The sequence below is a fragment of the Misgurnus anguillicaudatus genome, chromosome 17 (assembly GCF_027580225.2).
Source record: "Misgurnus anguillicaudatus chromosome 17, ASM2758022v2, whole genome shotgun sequence".
NCBI lineage: Eukaryota > Metazoa > Chordata > Actinopteri > Cypriniformes > Cobitidae > Misgurnus > Misgurnus anguillicaudatus.
Genome location: NC_073353.2, coordinates 4,456,450 through 4,480,153, shown reverse-complemented (window position 1 = coordinate 4,480,153; position 23,704 = coordinate 4,456,450). Strand labels below are relative to the sequence as shown.

The 23,704-nt window shown below is 38.1% G+C and overlaps 1 protein-coding gene across 3 annotated transcripts; it reads left to right on the top strand.

Annotated features, from left to right (window-relative positions):
* Positions 1-972: 972 nt before the first annotated feature.
* gpr155a (G protein-coupled receptor 155a) lies at positions 973-23,697 on the top strand. 3 transcript variants are annotated; one of them, XR_008646849.2, is made up of 17 exons: positions 974-1,224; positions 1,959-2,439; positions 2,810-3,209; positions 6,702-6,870; positions 7,072-7,227; positions 10,537-10,620; positions 10,714-10,834; positions 16,122-16,212; positions 16,296-16,386; positions 16,509-16,710; positions 16,797-16,892; positions 19,167-19,306; positions 19,995-20,090; positions 20,202-20,266; positions 22,208-22,342; positions 22,634-23,226; positions 23,307-23,697. XR_008646849.2 is itself a non-coding variant. In XM_055215092.2 (16 exons), exons 2-16 carry the CDS (start codon positions 2,013-2,015, stop codon positions 22,612-22,614), a joined length of 2,280 nt encoding a protein of 759 aa, XP_055071067.2. In that variant the 5' UTR covers positions 973-1,224; positions 1,959-2,012; the 3' UTR covers positions 22,615-22,746. The 3 variants fall into 3 exon arrangements, 2 of the variants coding, with proteins under 2 accessions (XP_055071067.2, XP_055071066.2); XM_055215092.2 differs by lacking the exon at positions 23,307-23,697 and having other exon boundaries at positions 973-1,224; positions 22,608-22,746; XM_055215091.2 differs by having other exon boundaries at positions 22,634-23,697.
* The last annotated feature ends 7 nt before the right edge of the window (positions 23,698-23,704 follow it).

Genomic DNA, 23,704 nt, shown 5'->3' with positions numbered 1-23,704 from the left:
GATTTTCAAACGGTTTGGTTTGTTATAAACGTCAAAGATGTACCTATGACACTGCATACCTATACTAAAAATAAAAAATAAATTCATGAAACATGTTAAAGCATCCAGAATTATAGCCACGTTAATAACGTTTGTAAAAACCCAAACCGTTTGAAAATTGGTAGAAAATTGAGCAAGTTATGGTCATTTAAAAGTACCTGCACTATTAAACTCAATGCTACGAGTGAGCGAGCGCCCTGTCGTGGGATGGCCGCCAGGTGATGCCGTTAGGGACTCCGCCTTGAGCCATCTAGCCTTTATACATATCTATGGTCTTAAACCATATGTATGGTGTAACAGTCAAATTAGCCAATGTGACGAATTTCAACATTTCGCCAGAAAGATAATTTTATGATATTAATTTAGCATCTACTGTATATAGTCTAAGCATTAAGACGACTGATGTTATAACATTTCTTCGAGTCAGTTATGAAAGTACATAGATATGTATAAAGGTTAGATGTGTTACGGCGGATTGTCTAACGTCGCGGCCATCTTACCACAGGGAGCTCGCTCACTCGTAGCATTGAGTTTAATGTTGCAGATACTTTTAAATGACTATAACTTGCTCAATTTTCGACCAATTCTAAAACGGTTTGGTTTCTTACAAACGTAATTAACGTGGCTATAATTCTGGATGCGTTAGCATGTTTCATGAATTTTTTTCTTTTTTTAGTATAAGTATGCAGTGTCATAGGTACATCTTTGACGTTTATAACAAATCAAACCGCTCGAAAATCGGTCAATTATTAAGCAAGTTATAGTAATTTAAAAGTACCTGCACCATTAAAACTCAATGCTACGAGTGAGCGAGCGCCCTGTGGTAAGATGGCCGCCAAATGCCAGCAGCGCGGGCGAGACATCTAGCCGTTTTACATATCTATGTGAAAGCATCTCTTGAAAGGTCGTTGTACTGGTGTGCGCATGCGCAGAGTCCTCGCTGCGTAATATGATTGGTGAATGAAGTTGTTTGAGCATGATACCATCATAACAGCAGCGCGTGCACTAGTACTGTATGAGATATTAAAGCACATGTTTGTACAGAGCAGACGCGGAGGAGTAGATACTTACTTCTGTCATGACGGATCAACTAATCAAGACAGCATGAGTGTGTTTGTGTGTTTTCACACGGGATCAGATCGGATCAAGGCAGCGGGATCGGATTTACAGGAATCTGCCGATCCGGTGAGTCTGTCAACAACCCACAAAAAATACCGATAAGTTACGTAACGTCAACCGGCGCATGAAGTGAAGGATTGTTGCCTTTACTACACTTACATACATTAAAGGGTTTAGTGTCACTAAAACAACCTTTATTTTATTCTAAGGTGTGTGCTTAAATGTTCAAAATTATTTTGTAGAAGTGTAATTGCGCCAACTTATTTCCTGTATTACAAAACGAAACGAAATGTATTTTTTTTTTTGGGTGACTTGGAATGAAGAAAAATCAGATAATAAGTAAAATAAAATAAAATACAGAAATATAACAGAATTTTGTTTTATTTGTAGAAACGTGGACAGGATTATAAATAACGAGTAAGAGATCGATAAGCTTTCGAACGGTACACGCATACAATTGTGCTCAAAACTATTCATACCCTTGGTATTTATTTTACAGTTGACTTCTGTAATGAATGCGTCTTGTAAAGCCTTTATTTATTTAATATATGCTGAAAAACTAACATGTGTACAATACACTAAAAGGGATAGTTCACTCAAAAATTCTGTCATCATTTTCTCATCCTCAAGCCCACAGCTTACTGTAACCATTGACTTCCATAGTAGGAAAAATAAATAAAAAAATTTGTAAGAGGTTAATGACACACATACTATATGTTGTAGTCGTGTCTGCTACAAAACATTTAGTCAAGTCTGTATTGTGACAGTTGTTGTATTGAATATCATTATTTATTTTTCAGATTTTTCCCCCATCTACACTGCTATGATTGGTCTGTAGTCCTCACCACCACAGGATGGAGGGTTTGTCAGTCAATAGTTCCCTGTTCAACAGCAGGGATGGACCATCAGGGCCGTCTGTCCCACCCAGCATGTCTATCGATAAACTCTTCCCAGCTCTGCTTGAATGTTTTGGGATAATACTGTGTGGATATGTCGCCGGCCGTACAAACATCATCTCAGCTACACAAGCCAAAGGACTGGGCAACTTTGTGTCCAAGTTTGCACTGCCAGCTGTGCTGTTTAAGAACATGGTGCTTCTGGACTTTGGCGATGTCATCTGGCCGTTTTTCTTTAGTATCCTGGTGGCCAAAGTGACGGTGTTCTTCGTTGTGTGTGTACTTACACTTCTGGTGGCAAACAGAGAGAGTCGCTTCTCTAAAGCGGGACTTTTCTCTATATTTGCCACACAGAGCAATGACTTTGCTTTGGGATTCCCCATAGGTGAGTGCAAAATGACATCTGTCTAATAAGTTAAACCATAGTCCACATGAGTTAAACTTTTAACTTATAGTTACATGGTGTGTATTTCGTTTTGCTTTCTCGAAAACATTCCTCAATATGTTACACAGCCTGTTTGTTTAGTTTGCAGATAAAGGGAAATTAAAGGATTATTGTCATAGTATCACTAGAGTTGAATAATGTTTCAGTTGCAACATTGGACATCAGTAATGATTAACCAGAAAATCCATGTCATGAATGGATTATTTTGACAACTTTACACAAAAAGATTAGATAATTTAACACAATGAAGAGCTTAACCCCTCTAGTTATTATTTTAACTCCTGATATACTTTATTCACTACCTCAACAGTCGAAGCTCTGTATCGAAACACTCATCCTGAGTATCTGCAGTACATCTATCTGGTCGCTCCCGTCTCCCTCATGGTCCTGAACCCGCTGGGCTTTGCCTTCTGTGAGGTGCAGAGATGGAGATCTGGTGAACATCACCAGCAGAGTAAAGTACGTGTGTTGGGTTTGGTGGTCCTTCAGGTCATCAAGAACCCCATCGTCTTTATGGTGGTGATCGGGATCATTTCTCACTTTCTGCTGGGCCAGAAGATCCCACCTTTCATGGAAGAGTTTGTGGATGGTCTGGCGAACTCGTTTGGAGGAACAGCACTGTTTTATCTGGGTCTATCAATGGTGGGTCAGCTGAAGAAACTCACACGATCCACAGTTGTTGCGCTTATTCTGCTCATCACAGCGAAACTGTAAGTGTGTGTCTAACAGACTACATGTGTGTGGACTAGTAAAGATCTTGTGTAGTTTATCTAAAAAGACTAAAGTGAATTACAGTTAAAACATAACCACCACTGTTACTGTCAATGTTACTGGAGACAAATCAATGGCACTGGCATATTTTAAGATCAGTATGTCAGTGCAAGTTATTTTCAGTTGAGACAGCTCAAAAATGCGTTTTAGTCCAATGCTGCGTACACACCAAACGTGAATTGAATGATTTGCATGAGTAGATTACATACAAAGTCAATGCGAACACGTGCCATGTGCCTCAAACTCGTCTTCCATGCAAGTTGAAAACATTTAACTCGAGCAAAAATTTTTAAATGCCCAACTCTAAATCCAGCGAGTAATTTTGAACAAGGAACACAATGCGAATGTATGTCTCGTGTTTAGTGTGCATTATGCTACACCAAACGCGGATTCAACAATTTGCGCAAATAGACACAGATTCGCATGGGGCGATGCGAATGATGTGAATTGGGTGGCGCGATTGCCACAAACACGTGCTATTTGCCTCAAAATTGTTTTCTGCGCAAGTTGAAAAAAATTTAACTCAAGTGAAAAATTTGTCTGACCCAACGCTAAATCCAACCAGTAATTTTGAGCAAGGAACACAATGCGAACGTGTGTGTCGTGTTTAGTGTGCATTATGCTGCTTACACACCAAACGTGAATTCAACAATTTGCATGAGTAGACGCGAATTTGCATGGGGTGATGCAAATGATGCGATTGGGTGGGGCAATTGCCAAAAAAACATGCCATTTTCCTCAAACTTGTCTCCCGTGCAAGTTAAAAAAGTTTTAATGAAGCAAAAAATTCGCCTGACCCAACGCTAAATCCAGCGAGTAATTTTTAGCAAGACACACAATGCGAATATTTGTGACGTGTTTAGTATGCATTATGTACACACAAAACACGAAATTTCAACAATTTGCGAGAGTAGGCGCAAGTAGGCGATGCAAATGATGTGAATTGGGTGGCACAATTGCCACAAACACGTGCTTTTTGCCTCAAACACGTCTTCCACGCAAGTTGAAAAAATTCAACTCAAGTGAAAAATTCGCATTACCCAATGTTTAATCCAGTCAGTAATTTTTAGCAAATAACGCAATGCTTCGTGTTTGGTGTGTATGCAGCATAATGTTTTGTACACACCAAATGCGAATTCAGCAAACACGCCCTATTCGCCTGAAATGCGTCTTCTGCGCAAGTTGAAAAAATTCTAATGGAGCAAAAAATTCGCCTGACCCAATGCTAAATCCAGAGAGTAATTTTTAGCAAGAAACACAATGCGAATGTTTGTGGCGTGTTTAGTGTGCATTATGCTGTTTACACAACAATTTGCGTGAGTAGGCACAAGTAGGCGATTCAAATGAAGCTAATTGGATGGCGCGATTGCCACAACCACATGCTATTTGCCTCAAACTTGTCTTCTGCCCAATTTGAAAAAATTCAACTCAAGTGAGCAATTTGTCTGACCCAACGCTTAATCCAGCCAGTAGGTTTGAGCAAGTAATTTAGACTCAAATTCGCATGGGGCGATGCGCATGATGTGAATTTGGTGGCGCGATTGCCACAAACACATGCTATTCGCTATAACTTGTCTTCTGTGCAAGTAAAAAAAATTAATGGAGCAAAAAATTCGCCTGACCCAATGCTAAATCCAGTGAGTAATTTTTAGCAAGAAACACAATGCGAATGTATGTGGCGTGTTTAGTGTGCATTATGCTGTGTACACACCAAACTTGAATTCAACAATTTGCCTGAGTAGGCGCAAGTAGGCGATGCAAATGAAGCTAATTGGTTGGCTTGATTGCCACAAACACGCGCTATGATCTTCCACGCAAGTTGAAAAAATTCAACTCAAGCGAAAAATTCCCTGACCCAATGTTAAATCCAGTCAGTAATATTGAGCAAGGAATGCAATGCTTCGTGTTTGGTGTGTATGCAGCATAATGATTTGTAGACACCAAATGCGAATTCAACAACCACGCACTATTCGCCTGAAATGCGTCTCTGCGCAAGTCGAAAAAAATTTGCCTGACCCAACGCTAAATCCAGAGAGTAATATTAAGCAATGATTGCAATGCGAATGTATGTGTAGGGCCCTATAAAATCCGTTTTATTTTTTCCCAAATTCCGTTTTATTTTTTCCCAAATTCCGTTTTCTCCGTTTTAATTTTTGCAAATTCCGTTTTATCCGTTTTAATTTTTGCCAATTATATGTTTTACCCTTTACTTTTATTTTAGTCATAAAAAGAGTGTGCCTTTAATGTTAATGATTAAAATGTAAATGATTTGGGGGGAAAACTGGATAACAGGATTACTTAATGACTATAAAAGATGCATTTACACACGCACATACACACGCACGCGCGCGCGCACACAACTCAATTCAATGCATTGTTTTTTAGTGTTGTTGCAGGAGGCTACAACAAGGTGTCAACGCAGTGGTGCCTTCAGACGTGCCTTAAACACATCAATCCAGCGGAACGCGATCCATATTTTATACACAATCGCTTGAAATGCATATAACTTTACAAACATACACAGGATAGTGATCTGACTTAGGACAGCATGAGCACGCAGCTCTTTGCACGTGCGAGCGAAAGAGAGACAGAGAGCGGCGCCATGATGCAGATGATTATATTTTAAATGCCTCAGCTCGCTTGAAATGCATAAAACTGAACAAATACATGAGGATTTGTGTTCGCACTTCGGACAGATGCGTGAGCGCGTGCACGTGAGAGAGGGGCAGTGAGACAGACATGGATGAGAGAGTGCATGTATCTTTGCGCTCACCGTGAACAGAGTGTTGACTAAACTTCCAAACTAAGAGTTCTCCGGTCACATAAAAGTCATGTGAGACCTGCTCGGAACTAAGTGCTTAGCGTCGAATTTCTTAATTTTTTCGCTGACGAAAGCAGAGTCGTGGAGAGCCGCTTCGCCATGGTTTCAGTGTTTTGGAGGAGGTCTGAAACGACGGGAGGGGGCGTGTCGCCCAGATTTACTTCCACAAAAAACATAATTTTATTCAAAATATGTAAAATTCCGCAAAATTACGCGTTAATACTAGAGTCCGTGTTAATTAGCCAATTCCGCGATTCCGTCCGCGATTCCGTGATCGCGGAAATTATAGGGCCCTATATGTGTCACATTTGGTGTGCATGATGCTGCGTACACACAAAACGCGAGTTCAACAAATTGCGCGAGTAGATTCCATACGAAGTCATTGCAAAGATGTGAATAGATGCAAATTGCGTGGAGGAGATGCGAATGACGTGAATTAGGCGGTGCAATTGCCGCAGACACGCTATTCGCTTCAAACGGGTCTTCCGGCCTTCTGCAACGGGTCTTCCATTGAAATTTTTCCTGAAGAACTATAGTACGACAAATTTATATCATAAGTAAATGTAAGAGAAAAAAATCAATAAAATGTTTCTGTCCATGCTTTCTTTAGGCTGGTCATGCCTTTGATCTGCAGAGGGATGCTTGAGGTTTTGGACAATGCCCACAGCAGCTCAGTGAACCACAGCAGTCTGTCAAACTATGCCTTCCTGTATGGCGTCTTTCCTACAGCCCCTAGCGTGGCCATATATGCATCCCATTACAATATGGAGCTGGAGGTGGTATGTGTCTTATCCATGCGTGTCTGCTTATGGTTATTCAGTGGTATACAGTGAAGTACAGTGTGATTATATGTAAATATCAGGGTATAAATATATTTGAACGATTAAGTAACACTTAAACATGTATGATTGTCAGTGCATTATATAATGTTGCTGTACATGAATTGGTAATGGTGATTTGTATTTGTTTAAATCATTCAGGTGACCTCAGGGATGGTGATCAGCACATTTCTCTCTGCACCCATCATGTATGTATCTGCCTGGCTGTTGACGATTCCATGGATGGACCCGACCCCGTTGGCCTTAGCGCTGCAAAACGTCAGCTTTAACATCAGCATCGTCAGCCTCTTCGCCTTGGTGAGCACGCAACTCTCTCCGTTTCTATTTCCCCTTCTTTCACTCTTCCACTTTTCTTTCGTTCTGCTTTCTCTCAGAAGCACGAGATGCTTCCTGATAATTTACTCACCCCTATGTCATCCAAGATATTTATGTCTTTCTTTGTTCAATCGAGAAGAAATTAAGTTTTTGGAAGAAAACATTCCAGGTTTTTTCTGAATTGAATAGACTTTATTGGACCTCAACAGTTCAGCAGTTTCAATGCAGTTTAACTCATTCCCTGCCAGCCATTTTTTGAAAAGTTGCACGCCAGCATTTTTTTTTTTTTTGATTTTCTCAAAAGTTTCACAAAATGCCTTCCAGGAAAATTTTCTTCTAAAAATATATAAACATACAAATATATCAAATAAAAGAACAGATCCTCTGCTTTCAAACAAACAATAAACAAAACAAAAAAAAGGGGGAAAAAACTTTTCATGCTATCTATATTTTTTCTCTGCTTTATAAACTATATAGCAAAAAGATAAAATAATTACATTTTTGTAAAGGAAATTTATTAGAGATCAGATTCAGAAAGATTATCAAAACATACACAATTAGTTTAAAATTAGTAAATAACGTTTTGGCTCGTTTTTTTATGAGTTGGGTAAGTGGATAATAGCGGTATTGCAGATTAACCTAAAAATTCATCAGGAACACTTTTTTTATGCAAATGTTTTCTCTTCATTGACGAGACAACTCGTCAATGGCGGGGAAAGAGTTAAAAGGGCTCTAAATGATCCCAACTGAGGCATTAGGGTCTTATAAAGGACATATCTAGTCATTTTCGCCTAGAAAAAGAAAAGAGACATACTTTTAAACCACATCTTCTCGCCCTTGCATTAGCCGTGTGACGCTCCAGCGCGACCTTACGTACTTTTACTTCACTACATTTGGCGGCGTTACTGCGCTTCTGTCAAATGGTAACAATTAATGAATATATTTTTTTTTAAAGTTTATAGGGCGTGTTCGAAAGCTTCGCGAGACAGGCTGCGTCACCCTTTAGCGCGCGACCGCGTGTAGATGATAGGAGAAGCAGATGAGGGCGTGTGTGCGTTGTGCGAGATATCGGAGGCAGATCATGCGTGGCTTCAAGTTCGGTCTATGTTTTCAGAGGTCAAAAAGAATAGTTTCATAATGCGATGCATGCTTTGTTCACTAAACGAGCTGACATCTCAGTGTACAGGAATTCAAGATCCAACCTAAAGTGGTAAGTGTCAGTAATGTCTATTTGAACACTATTAATGGTCATTTCACACACTGTCCGAGTTTTTTTGCCATATGCACTCTTGTGCAAGCGATGACAAAACCTAGTGTAAGTTAAACCAAACAAACAGCACGTTCACATCTGCACATTTCCATATCATTTCCCCACAACTAAACAAACTGTACAGCATAATGTAACGACGTCTTGCATTTATACACAAATCCGGACACCTCACTAATGCGTAGAAAATACATTCAAATAAAAACGAGATTGTATTTTATTTAAATCCTTTCTAAAGAATGAATGAATAAAAATAAAAGAATAAAGTTTGATTTTAAAGAAACATGTATTATATATTATAATAAATGTAGAGTTGATTTGTATAACAGATAAGTTCTATATGAAATTCTAAAACTATCATTTTTATTAAGCTCCTGTTTATGTTCAGTAATTGCACTTTAATGGCAATGAAAATAACCTATTCATATAAAAACATGATAACAAACAGACACACGCGTTCTTTTTTGTTTACTGTTTGCTTGTTTAAAGACAGATGCTGACAAGTTTGTGTTTTGAACATGAAAATAAATACAGAGTTAAACGTCAGAAAAACATCTGTGTGAGTGTGTGTGTGAGATTTTTTTCTCAAATGACACATTATGTGATGTTAATGTACCCATTGCAGGACTGAGATAGGCTGCTTTACTTGTATATAAGCAGAACAATGAGACTTTTAAGGAGAGGTTTGTGAAAACCCTCCAAGTAGTCTGAAATTCAGTGCTTTTGTGCTACTTCTCTATCAGATCGAAAGTAACGAGTAACTAACTACCTGAGTATTTTTTTCATCTAATACTTTTTTACTCTTACTCGAGTAAATAATTATATTTTATGCTTTAACTTTTACTTGAGTACATTTTTATATAAGTACTTGTACTTTTACTTGAGTACAGATTTTGGGTACTCTACCCACCTCTGCTTGTAAACACTGGAGCTGTACGCATCTGTCATGCATGACCTTTTGACATGATTACATCATACGTAAGGTCGCTCCGACGCATCACACGGCTAGTGTAAGACGAGAAGTTGTGGTTAAATTTTTTTTCTCACAAAAATGCTAATCGTTTTGCTAGATAAAACCGTTATGCCTTAGTTGGGACAATGCTATCTCATGAGAATTTGTACATATTTTACGAGTTTGCTAATTAGTATTTATTCATACAACCACATTTGTAAGTTTTTGTACGATTTGCCTTGACCCCTGTGACGTTGAGGCTAAGTGCAGGGTTAGGAGTTGGGTTTCGTTGTTGTTTTTTTCATAAGAATTTTACGTTTTTGAATAATTAACTTGGCTAACTCGTAAAATATGTACGAATTGTCGTGAGATCAGGCTGGTTGGGATCATTTAGAGCCGTTTGAAGCTGAATTAAAACTAATTTTAAAACTAATGTTTTCTTCTCGACTGAACAAAGAAAGACATAAACATCTTGGATGACATGGGGTTGAGTAAATGATCAGGATATTTTTTTTTATAAAAGTGGAATATTCCTTTAAAAGTGCGGGTGGTTTTTGTTGCCACTGCTGTAATGCAGGCGATTATTATGGGATGAAGGTAAATCTGTGTTATTATCAGTAATACGGCAGAACCCAGGAGTAAATGGACTCCCACACTGTGGGAATATCTGGGATGATGACAAACTAATGGAGGCTTGACAGGAACAAAGAGCAACCATCAGCTGTCAGAGAAAGATTATTTAATGTAAGCCGGTTATTAAATTTGTCATCTTCGGATGGCGTCATGAACGAAAGTCAAGCACTGTGTGTCTGAGTTTCAGATGGTTTCGTGCACAGATTGAGGCGAATCGACTTCCTCTTATGTTTCGTATCTCTGTATAGCTCGAAAAAGCCCTGAACCAAGTCTAATGCAATATTCACACAATCAAGCAAGTTATGTATGACAATACTATTGCACTGTGTTAAGCTGTTAAACTGGTTCCTAGAGATTGTTATTGCAGGTGCATGTTTCACCAGACTTCAAGGATTTGAAACCTTTGCATGGTTGCTCTGCATTATTTTTGTCCTTGCAGGTGTGGAGCGTTACAGTCATGCTGTTGAGCAGGAAGTTCGGCAGAGTTCCCCACATGTTCACTATAAATTTATTTGTGGCACAGGTGAGCATACAGAACGTATGTGAATAGAAGGTTGAAAGGATTATTTGTTTATTGTCCACTACACAATGTGAGTTAATGTGTTTGTGTGTGCAGTTATTGGCGTGTGTGAGTATGATATCATGGAACTTTGTGGTGAAGGGCGAGAGCTTCCTGAGTCACGTCTTGATCTTTACTCTGCTCTACACTTCTCTATACAGCACATATGTTTGGCCGGGTGAGTCATGCTTTTAAACATTTACTGTAAAAACACTCGGCACTACCTGTCTCACTACAAAAACTACATGGGCAGCAGCATGGTATTAACACAACCATAAATATATAACTGTTGTTATCACACAGATACATTTTTATTTTATTTATTGTAGCAAATGCGATTTTTTACAAAAATAGATAATGATTGAATTGCACTAGTCTCATGACTAGTCTCACCCATGACTGAACGTCTGACGCATACGTCACACTTAACTGGAAACACTTTAGCAGTTTCGAAGTCATCCACTGATTGGTTGAATTATACAAGATTTCCAGGAGACGTGCATGTCACCACCTTTAACGGTCCGCCTGGAAACAACACAAAGCAGAAGCAGTTAGTAGAATCTAAAATGGATATTTCAACGTGTTTGCCATTGTGGTTATAAACTTCAGACACATTTCTGATGGTTGCACGCCCCTAAACATGATATGGCACAATGCAAAACGTGACTGGTTGCTTTGCGTGTCAGTCATGGGGGGTCCATGGCCATTCAAAGTGGCCATGGTTCCCATGAGATTAGGGTTTGCTTCAACAAGGATTAAATTAACAGGGCTCCAGACTAACTTTTTTTTACTAGGAGCACAGTGGCCCCCAACTGAAAATTTTTGGGGCGCAACCAAAAAATTTAGGTGCACACACCGTAAATCAACATCCTAACCAAATATTCACATTTCTACTAATTTCACGTTTTTAATTTCACATTTAACATTAATGAAAGATGCAGAAAGTACAATGTGCTGTTTTCAAATTCAGTGTCACATCACAAAAAAAGGTCAAATTTTGGATGTAAAATTCAGTGGCGCACACTCAAATTTTGGTGGCAGTCTGGAGCCCTGATTAAGATTTAGGGCTAATCTAGGCTGTGTTGATCTCAGTTTCATTTTAATCCAAGTTGCGTAAGGTTAAGCCATATATTAAAACCTTCACCTGTGATTCATTTTGTCCTCTATGATGGGTGCGCTGGGGTAACTAAACAGCAACAACGTTACTTTCTGATGTTTGTCGTTGTCGTTCAAAAAGGAAATAAGCAGCTTGCTACTTTATTTTACAATAGATAATTGCTCATATAAAGAGCTTAACCAGGTTGAGAAGGGGCGTGTATAGATTTTACAAGCCATAAAAGCTGTTTATTGTATTAAATAGTGGAACAATATGGCGGCATACATTGTGAAGTACAGATAATGTGATTAAGAGAAACAAGGAATTAACATATCACCAAAACTATTTGGTTCAAAATATGAAGAGATCAGATGCAAAAGCCACTAAACAACACCTCTGTCAAAAATGAGATAATGATCAAATGTTCACAGCATTTATTACATGTTCATCAAACACCGGCCTCGTGCCATTCAGAAATACTGAGTTGTTGTCAGAATCCAATAAACGCACTTGTCCTCTAAGTGCATGAAAGATAAAATGACGACATGAAAAACGACCGTGGATCACATTTAAACATGTGTCACCTGTGAGTACTTGGACCTGAATACAACCCATTTGTGGCAGTCACAGCGACCCCTAATGTATGCTTCAGTTTCATTTTTACATTTTCAACTTTTAATCTTTAGTGATTTTGCAATTGTAAGCTATGTCTTGTCCAAAGAAGTGCATTTTTTTTTTTAGAAGTGAAAGTTTTTGCCAATAAAGCTTGTATGCGCGTAAAGTGTTTTGCAGCTAAATTTGTTAAACTAAACACTAATATTTTATCAAGCACTTCATCGCGTCAATGGCTATAAGACCACTTGGCTTTGAGACAAATGAAACGGGTGGCACCAGTGAAAACAGTCCCAGTCTTGAAGCTATACTGGATGTGAAATAAGGTCTAGCGGAGATGAAGATGATTTGATCATCTTCATGTTTTGTAACTGGTATGTTGACATCATAAGAAATTGGCAGCTGATGTCAAACTCACAGCCAGAGATGAAGTTGGAGATTGGCATACTGTGATATGGCACACAGCAGTTTACAAAAGCATCGTAAAGGGGCAATAAGTAATAGGCTATTTTGTAACATGGTTCTGATGCTGTCTGGAGAAATGGTTCGTTTGAAGGGGCGGGCCACATTGAAGACCTAAATGTAAACGGCCACTGCTATCCACTGCTATGATTGGACAGCTTCATTTCCCGTCATTACATGTGGGGAAATGTTTTAAAAACATTAATGTGTAAAAATAGCAGCCGAACACATATATGTTTGAGCCACAAAAGATTCTGGGTGCTAAAGATGATACATATAAATGACAATACGTATTGTCAAGTAGAAACAAAACTTTAAACTCAACTTGACTAAATTACTGTATACAACACAGTAAGCGGGCATCAGAATCTAAATTGCAGCTGGCAAGTCCTTCCTTTTCACTAACTTTGTATATTTCTATCGTTATATTACAGTCGTATTGTTAAGTGTTGCACCTTTATTACAGTTTTTCTCAGTCGCTTTGGTACATTTCTCAGATCAGAATTGAAATTATCAAAACAACCTGTTCTATTCTCACATCATTGTTTCACTTGTGCACATAAAAAGCAGTTTCTCATATCTTTGAAGAACTAGCAAATGCTTTAGTGCATCCATTTTAGCCAAACATGCTTGCTAGGTCAGGAGGTATAGAAAGACTTAGGCAGGTATAGGAAGACTTACACTAAGGTGTACCCTACAATTTACAATACAATAATTGTCATGAAAACGTTAGCCATAGTTAACATCAGAACATCCCTCCAGAGTAAACCATTACATTGACAACATGGCTAAACAATTTGACTGTCTTATCCGTACACAATGACACAAGAAGGGCTCCAAAGTTCTGAATAAGATTTAAGTGAGGTGATAAAGGTGGCCATGTCACCAGTCCTTCTTCTTTAAGGCCTTTGTTGCCAGCCATGTAGTGGAGTGCTTTGATGTGTGTGATGGAGGGTTGTATTGCTAAATAATCATTCTTCTTGAAAGATGCAAACCCCCTCCTGTACCACTGCTTGAGTAATGTGTCTTCTACACTATCCAGGCAGGCAGGCACAGACAGTTTTTATAAAAGATGAGCTAGTGGGACCTTTTTGGGTTGAAAATGGAAATAAAACACAACTCTCAGACCTACTGACAATTTTTAGAAGACACTTTCTTCAAGCAGTGGTACAGGAAAAAGTTTGCATCTTTCAGGAAGATTTTTTATGCAAGACAACGCTCCATCACATACATCAAAGTACTCAACTGCATGGCTGGCCAGTAAAGGCCTTAAAGGTGAAAAACTAATGACATGGCCCCCTTCTTCACCTGACTTAAACCCTATTGAGACCTTTTGATCCCTTCTTAAGCAGGACATTTACAGTGAAGGTAAACAGTACACCTCTCTGAACAGTGTCTGGGAGGCTGTGTTTGCGTCTGCACAAAATGTTTGTTCAGACTAGATCAAGAAACTGACCGAATCCGTGAATGGAAGGCTTGTGACTGTTATTGAAAAGAAGGGTGGCTATATTGGTCACTGAGTCTATATATTTTTTTATTGTTTTATTATTTTTTTGTAATTTATGTAGAGTTTGTTTATTATTCTCACTTTAACAGTTGAAAAAAAACAAGTGAGATGGTAAAATCTTTGTTTTTCATTTAGTTGCCTAATAATTCTGCACACTAATAGTTGCCTAATAATGATGTACATAGAAATATTCTCTTAAGAAAGCCAAAATTTCACTTTTACTACTTAAATGTTCAGGTTTGAGGGTTTGTTAACATTTTGAATTGACCAAAAGCACTGTAGTTGTACAATAACAAAAGTAATCCTCAAAAATACAACTTGCCTAATAATTCTGCACACGGTGTATAAGACAAAATATCCAAATTCTTAAACTATAATATCAAGAGTTTGAAATACTGCTTAGGTTTAACATAAAATGACAGAATTATTGGAAGTATGAATAGTAGTTTTATCCTACAGAAATACACAAATATTGACCAGTTTTATTAGTTTAAAGGGATAGTTTGGCCAAAAACGATATCAAACCCATGATTCACCCACCCCCAAGCTGTCCAAGATGCATATGTCCATCATTTTTCAGACGATGACATTTTCAGTTATTTTAGAAAATGTTTTAGATCTGTCAGTTAATTAAATGTGAAGTTACGGGGTCCACGACCTTCAAGTCCAAAAAATTTGCATCTATCCTTCACTAAATAAATCCAAACGGCTCCACGATGATAAATAAAGGTCTTCTGAGGGTGGTCCGCGTGGTGCTGTTGTGGAGGTAGCCATATTTAGAACTTTATAAACCAAAATAACTACCTTCCGGTTAGCGCAGCCATCTTAGACTCTTCTGTATTCAGGAGAGAATATTAGTGTAGTGTACGCACTTTTCTTAGTGACGTATGACAAATTCAGAGGGTGGGGGCACAGAGCAGCAGCAAAGAAACCTCCGTACGCTGCGTAAAGCTCTGATCTTGAATGCGGACGCGACTGAGATGGCGGCATTACCGGATGCGAGGTGTTTTGGTTTATAAAGTTTTGGATGTGGATATTTCTGCAGCGAAACTGCACGGATTGCCCTCGGAGGGACTTTGTTTGTCATCGTGGAGCCGTTTGGATTTGTTTTGTGAAGGATGGATGCACATTTTTGGACTTGAAGGTCGTGGACCCCGTGGCTTCACATTTGATTAACTGAAAGATCTAAAACATTTTCTCAAAATGTCATCGTCTGAAAAATGATGGACATATGCATCTCGGACGGCTTCGGGGTGGGTAAATCATGGGTTTGGTGTCGTTTTTGGCCGAACTATCCCTCCAAGGCCTGATTTTACAGACAAGACAACGTAGGCCCAGACTAAAATATATGTTTGAGCTGTCTTAACTGAAAACTACTTGCACTGTCATATTTTAAAATATATCTTTTACCTGTAAATGCATACTAGTAATGTTTTTGGATCTAAGCCTTGTCTGTGAAACCAACATCTTTCCCTATTGACATGACAAGCAGGGCCACAAATCTGTTGTATGTTCTTCACATTTATACTCTTGACCCTAAATCTAAATGTAACATTATGTAAAGTGCGCAGTATTAAATGCTTCTGTAATTAGTTGGTTTAAGACTAATCCTTGTTGCTACAACACACCTAATATTTTACAACCAGTTTATTCCACAAAATATTACAGACTAAACTATAGTCAACTGTCTCAACATATGACTTCTATATCCACAGACTGTTTATTCATGTTTTGTTTTAGTTTGATGCTTGAAGTGTTTGAATGATGTAGTTGTTTTTTGTTGTGAAGGTCTGATCATTCTGTCTATGCTCCTCATGAGGAGGAGGAGAAGTGAGGAGGTGCAGATCAGACCAGGACTCATTCTCATCACTGGCTGGGGGTGAGCATCACATTTTCTTTACATTAATTAACTTTTTTCTTAAGGCAAACTGGAGATGTTTTCTCTGTCTGTGTGTCCTGCAGTCTGCCTGTGTTGGCTGTGAGCGCTGTTCTCCTGTCAGGAGAGAAGATGACAGACACCATTGACTCTGCATTCTTCTATGGCAAGACACAGGTACTAGACTTTTAATGATTTCACTATATTCAATATCAGTTAGTTCCAGTTTTTGATTCTGATTGGTCAGTAGCTGTGTTTTATCCTGACGTAACAGTTTTATGGATGTTTGTGTGTTGTAGGTGATCTGCACGTCTGTGGTGTTATGTGTGAGTATTGTGGTGTGTGGCGTCTCTCTGGCTTTACTCAGCAGACAGACGCAGGATTATCAGACGTTTGAGCGCCAGTCACTATCTGTCAGTGAAGAAGATCTGATTCCTTCCTGTGAAACACGAGCACAGAGCACTGTTGAGCAACCCGCCACAGTCCCCAGCATCAATACAGGTACGACCGGCACTGCTTTAACTGATTCCAGAACTGTTAAATTAACACTGTTTATTGATGGACGAACATGTGCATATGTTTTTCAGATTGTGAGTTGTGTGAATGCTCGTGTGCTCGTGAGCGGCCCATGCCTGACATGATCACCAGTACCTGTGCAAGAGAACAGACACCTGTACGGTCAGGTAAAGATGATTTACACCAGACACATCAGCACACGTTTACAGCAGATGATGACTATAACTAACAGCTCATTGGGACTACAAAGCGTTTCCATACCTGCCAACCTTTACACATTTTGCGTAACAGATACGCATTTAGACACCAAACTACGCTGCTACGATTTGTCACTTAAAAATACACGAAAAGCCATTGATGGCTTTGAGTTCAACTGTCTGCGCATTAGGCAACTCGTCTATCGGTGTATAACGCATTGGGCAGCAACCTGTTGGGAAAAGAAGACTTTGACCAATCATAACGCTAGTTTTAAACTCTTCAAAGCATAGCGGAGAGCCATCAAAACAAATAAAGAAAAATAACTAACGTTTTACATCTTTATACTGTGACTTGGTTTAGAGGCTAATCACACCAAAAGCGCTTTAAACGCTTGCAAACGTAAGGCGCGACGCACTGCCTTTTTTAAAAAAGAGCAGTGCGCAGCGGCTTTTATATTGCTAAATAACCACCGAGTCAGCTGTCTTGTCAATCAAATATTGAAGCGTGAGCGCTCTTTTGCTGTTAACTGTCATATTAGCAGAAACTTTAAAAAGAGGACGCTTTCTCTGACCTTGTTTGAGGGTGAGAGGTGCACAAACACGAAGGAGAGAGTGAGCGAGTGAGTCCGGTTCTTCAAAGCAACTGTAAACTTCCCTCACCACAACGTAAGGCCCGCCTCTCCCCTCATTCAATTGGACAATGGAAAGACGCAAATGACGTCGGGCGCTTCTCTGCTCTCAGCGCTCCTTCAAAAGCACGTGCTGCGGCTGGCTGCAAAAAGCGCAAGGCGCTTGGCGCAGAAACAGCGCGCAATCGCTCCCTGCCCATAGAATATCATTCAAAAAAGGCGCCTGAACTGCCATAAATGCTTTTGGTGTGATTGGCCCCTTAAGCCGGACGAATGTTGATGTAGTTTTACATCTGTTCTGAATGGCGACAAACTTGTCTTTGAATATTTTACTTAAGCATTAAGATGATAAAGATTGACAATTTTACAAGATCTTGGGAGCAAATACTCCCCCAAGTTTTTATAGATTATAAAAACACTCGCCGTTTAAATCATAAATGTTGTTGGTTAACACTCCCGAACTTGAAGAAATAAAAAACAGATCCCTTTCTCACTACACACTTTCTTACCTTGAGGATGTCTGCTTTGTTTTACTTCAAAAACAGGATGTGTGCTTAAACAAGAAAAAAAACGACTTTGTCCTCAGCAAAAGTAGTATACATGAACCCTTCTAAATGAATATAAAATGTAACAATAATACACATTTCCAATACACCCCTAAAGGGGATCGCACACCGGCCGCGCAGCTCAGCGCCGCGCAGCGCCACGCCGTTCTAAAAAAATCGAACACATTGTTTTCTATGAGTATACACACACCGGCGCCGCCAGGTGGCGCCTGTCTGTGCCGCCCAGCTGTGACTCAGGAAGTTGCTCAAATCCCTGTCGCGCCACACAGCGCCACTCACATAGTTTAACATTACATAACATCAAATGTGTCCCAAATCATTAACAATTAACATTGGCTGCTAACGTATATTTAGCATTTTGAAGTAGATGCTATCTGACGAAGCTCGTGCTATTTAATGTGCATTTCCGGTTTACAATACCTCCGAGTTGTCCTAGACGCAACTCGACGCGGCGCGGTGCGGTGCTGAGCTGCGCGGCCCGTGTGCGACCCCCTTAAAAAGCTGAAGTTTGCAGTTATGGTAAGGGGTGGGATATTTTTGACATACGCACTATGGGGCGGTTTCCCAGACAGGGTTTAGGTTAATTCAGGACTAGGCCTTATTAATATTAGGTCATTTAAGAAGTTTTTACAAACATACCTTACAAAAACACGACAGGTGTGCATCTTAAGACAAAACAATGTGAATGAAAAATGTTACAATTAAACAGAACAAGGTGTTTTTAAATTAAAGCAGCTCAAACATGCATTTTAGTCCGGAACTAGTATAAGCCCTGTCCGGGAAACCGCCCCTATAAGTCCAGAAGTTACCAATTTTCCTGGCAAATAGTGTAATTTATTATCTCCATATATAGACATATACAGTAGTTGCAAACATTCAAACAGAATTGATTTATTGTTTAATCACAGGGGTGTCAGTTTTTTATCTGGTAAAACAAACATTATTTTACATCATGTGAGTCTGTGTTGTTTGTTGTGTGATCGCTGCTCTCAAGTCAGTGTTCGGACATCTTCATCTGTCTGATTTGTATTGTTAACTGCTGTTTTCAGGTCAGTGTGGCCAGCGATGTGCATCCACTCGCTGTTTGCTGGTGGAAGAGGAACAGAAAGAGGCAGACAGACAGAAGACAGACATACAGACAACCAGACATGTGCTCCTGTGTCTGTTACTGACTGTCAGTCTGCTCGCGGTGAGTACAGCATCACCAGTACATAAACAACATTCATTATAACACAGAGAAAGGTCGAAATAAATATGAAACCACAGGAAATAAATATAAGAGTTATACTTAATTTACTAAAAAATACTCTCTGCAAAAATGTCTATAACATAAAATACCATGATTGTAATACCATGGTATTTCTTATAAATGCCCAACATTACCATTTAAATACCATATAATAGTCAGTATCCTATGAAATACTATTTTAAATGCATTAATTCATGATAAAAGTTAAAACTAAACCAGATTTACAATTTCATTATAGAAAACTGTATGCATATATATGTGTCAAAATTAAAAATGAAATGAAATAATTTCATTTCAATGTCATAATGCATCTTCTCTGTCAAATGGAAAAATAAAATTTCAAATGATGATTTACATAATCTCGAGGCAAAAAATTAGTTTTCATTTTCAAAGTCAACTTGTATGCAAATTCTATGTTAATCAGTGGGTGGGGTTTAATTGCTCACATAACAGAGAGCGTCTGAGGTTTTTAGTATGCTGGTCAGTATTTGCAAATTTAAAGTATTACTGAATGCAAATTACTTCTCTAAATTAATTTAGTCACATTACTACTTTAAAGTTATTCTTTATAAAGTTTTAAACCTGTATGAGAGTGTCTGTATGAAGTGTGTGTTTGTGTTTATTGTAGAATCTGTCGAGTTGTCTGTGGTGGATCTGTAATAAAGTTCCCGGTCGTCTCTATCTGGAGCTGCAGTTTTTCTGTGTTGTGCTTAATTATGGTCAGGTAATGTCTTTATACCTGTAGTATCTGTTATACTGAAGTCAAGAATGTACACTATAACTAATGCATACTTTTCTCTGTCTGATGCATACTTCTCTCATGTTTTCCTTGCAGGGTTTGATCTCATTTGCATTTTTTGGTCTTGACAAGCATTTAATTATCTCTCCATTCAAAAAGAGGTAATCATTTATTTCATTTGTAAGTTGTTTAAATACTTTAACTTTAAATGGACAAATGAGAAATCAGTGTGGACTTTGTATCCAGATTTCTGATCAGGAACAGACAGATTTAGCACATATGATGCTGCTTGAGTATATTTGGTACCGAGTGCCTTAAAGGAAAACACCACCGTTTTTTTTGTTTTTTTTACTATATTCTTACCTCAACTTAGATTAATGAATACATACCTATCTTTTTCAATGTGTGCACTTTTAATCTTTGTACAACGCTTTGTGAATGTGTTAACATTTAGCCTAGCCCCATTCATGGCTCCAAACAAAAGTTTTATTTCATGCCACCATACTTACTCATGTAACAGTCTTTAAATAGAGAAAACATGGAACGGTTTGGTTGCTTCTAAATTCATCCCTGTTTGGAGCCTAAGGAATGAGTAGGGCTAGGCTAAATGCTAACAAATTCATTATAAAGATTAAGTGCACGCATTGAAAAAAGATCGGTATGTATTAATTCGCCTAAGTTGATGTAAGATAATATTGAAAAACTGTGGTGTTTTCCTTTAACCCTTTAACTGTCCCCCCCCTTTTTTTTTGAGTGTGGCGGTAAAAAGGTGATGTGCACCTTCAAATTAATAACTCAGGCATTATTTGGTCCAAATTATTGGTCTCTTTTTAAAGAAGATATTTTAAAGTTTTTCACTGAAGTGTTTAGAGTTTTCAATATTAAATAAAAAATATATAGCATTTTTAATTTATTAAAAAATAAAAATACTGCAATACATTATGTATTTTATATTTAAAAAATATAGAAGTCTAAACTAATTCTGATCAAAAAATTCAAGTTAAATCACAAAAGAAAATGGGGTTTCTGTCACACATTTAGTGAGTTTACCAACGACAGCTATTAGGTGTCAGTGGTTTGCTGCATAATCTTGTCACAAATTAATACATTACTATCACTGCATTATATTTTTTAATGCAGTTTTAAAATACAAAAACTAGGAATGTAACGATTCAACCGTGTGTCCCATTAAAAATGCCTGTCTGAAATCGATTCTGAATTGCAAGGGTGCGATTGTGTGTTTCATGCACAGCTTGTGTGTGTACTACGGCATTTGGTCGGTAGGAAGTCCTTATCAATCTAAAATCATTATGAGGCGGAGTCGTTTATAACGTGCATTTAAAAAAGCAACACTCGTTAAACAAAATCATTTAAAATATTCTTTACTATCATGAAAATACCTGAAACAATTTGAAGAACAGCGATATAAATATTCCTGTAGACACTATATAACTGTCACTATATAATTTTTATCCTCAAATGCATATACATAATATTATTAAATATGTATACATACAATTTGCTTAACACATTTATTAGATTGCCCTTCTCAAAAAACACCCAGCATCGAGAAATGCTTTAATGTGGACTCTTTCCTTTTCATTATTTTGAACAAAGGATGAATTTCAAATTAAATTAGCATTTTTATACCCAAATTTGAGTCGACACATTCAACATCTGTCAGAAGGCAGAAATGAATTAAGCGTAACATTTCACCATTAAAACTTTTTTTCATTATGGACCAAGTAAATAACTAATTGGGCATCTGAATAAAAAATATAGTGGCACTGTTAAAACTTTATTATTGTAAAGTTTACTGTTATTTTCTGTATTTCTTGTAAAACAATAAATTCATGGTTAAAAACAAGCATTAGAAATACTACTGTGACTCAAGAGCTTACACATACCGCTAGATTAACTGTTACATAATCATAAACAAATGATTTTGGTCATCATCAGTATTGTAAGTTTAGGGCAGCTGTGACATAAACCTTACATTTTTATTGGGTGCTGGTCTAATAAATTTGTTAAGCACTACATGATCAAATGATATCTCTTTTTACTTTTAACCCTGTTACTAAGTCCTGTGTGTGTTGGTAAAGGTTAGTGAGCCTGTGGCAGGGTTGGGGTCAAGAGGTGACAGACTCTGCAGCATCTGAGGAGATCAGACTGACCTGCAGTCAGTTCCTCACGTATCACAGAGAGCAGTGCATCAGAGATATCGTTCAGAAGAAGAGGTGAGACTCTTATGCTTCTTTATGTTGTGTCTTAGCCCTGGATTGATTTATTAATGCATGAATCTGCATGTTTGCTTTGTTTTTGGTACATAACATGAATGAGTTTGTCTTTGGGTTCTCGTTACAAGTTTGCTTATTAATACACATTTGCATGAATCTTTTACTCTATGCATGATTCTTTTTTGTGTTTTGTTTGTGGTTTAAATTCTTCCTTTACTGTCCTGTCTGTTGCCTACTCCTGTCTGTCTGTCTGGTTTGGGTGTAGCGGGTGACACATGCTCTGCTGTGCAGGTGTGGAGAGAAAAGTAGCACAGAGACGTTTCTGGGCAGTGATTTGGTTCGCTGGCTGCAGAGCGTGGGATTGGCCAGAGACAACGGGGAGGCGGTAGCGTACGGGTCACACCTGCTGGAAGGCGGAGTCATTCAGCACATCACCGGTGAATACGGCTTTCAGGACGAATCTTTGCACTACCGTTTTATATAGATGAGATCAAACGAGGCTTACAAACAGATGAGGGTTTCTTTTAGTGAGATATTTATCTTGCAATACTCACAGCAATAACTACATGTGAAATTGTTTGAAGTGATAAAACCCCTTATCTACCTCACACATACAGGATAGCAAAGTGTTGATGAAAAACCTGATGCATTTCAAAGCTTTTGCTGTGTACAGAACCAAACCGCAAGTGTTGTATTACATTTGGTCCTGATAAATCTAGCTTATCGTTTGTACTGTCAGTTTTCTGTTAAAGATTTAGTTTAACAGGAGGACTCTAATAACAATGTTGTGAACCTAGTGAAGTTTATCATTTTATATTTTCAGCAAATTAATTAAAGAGAAAGTTCATCCAAAAATGCTGAACACAAATGAAGATATTCTGAATGTCTGTAAGAAAGCAGATTTGGGGCACCATTGACTTCCATAGAAGAGATAAAAGTACTATGGAAGTTAATGGTGCCCCAGATCTGTTTGTTTCAGCAAAACAAATAAACGTATAAAAGTTTGTTTGTAACCACAAAATGATGACATAATTCTAAATTATCACGTGTCCCTTTAATAATCCTCTGTACCTTTCATTCAAAAACATTTTGTATGTTGCAGATTTGCTCACCTAACAGAATGTGGCCAATGTCTTTGGTTGCAAAATAATTTCAATTTAGTAAATATGAATTTGATTGAACCGGTCAGTAATTTGAATGAAGTTGTAAAATTTTTGTGGTACGAGATTTTTGTTTGCATTTTGTTTTTTGTTTATTTAAGGGGACAGATAATAAATGATTTTTGTGTTTCATCTTCCCACTACTTTCAACTTCCAGTTCACATAATAAAAAAGTCTCAAAGTGCATAATAAAAACACAATC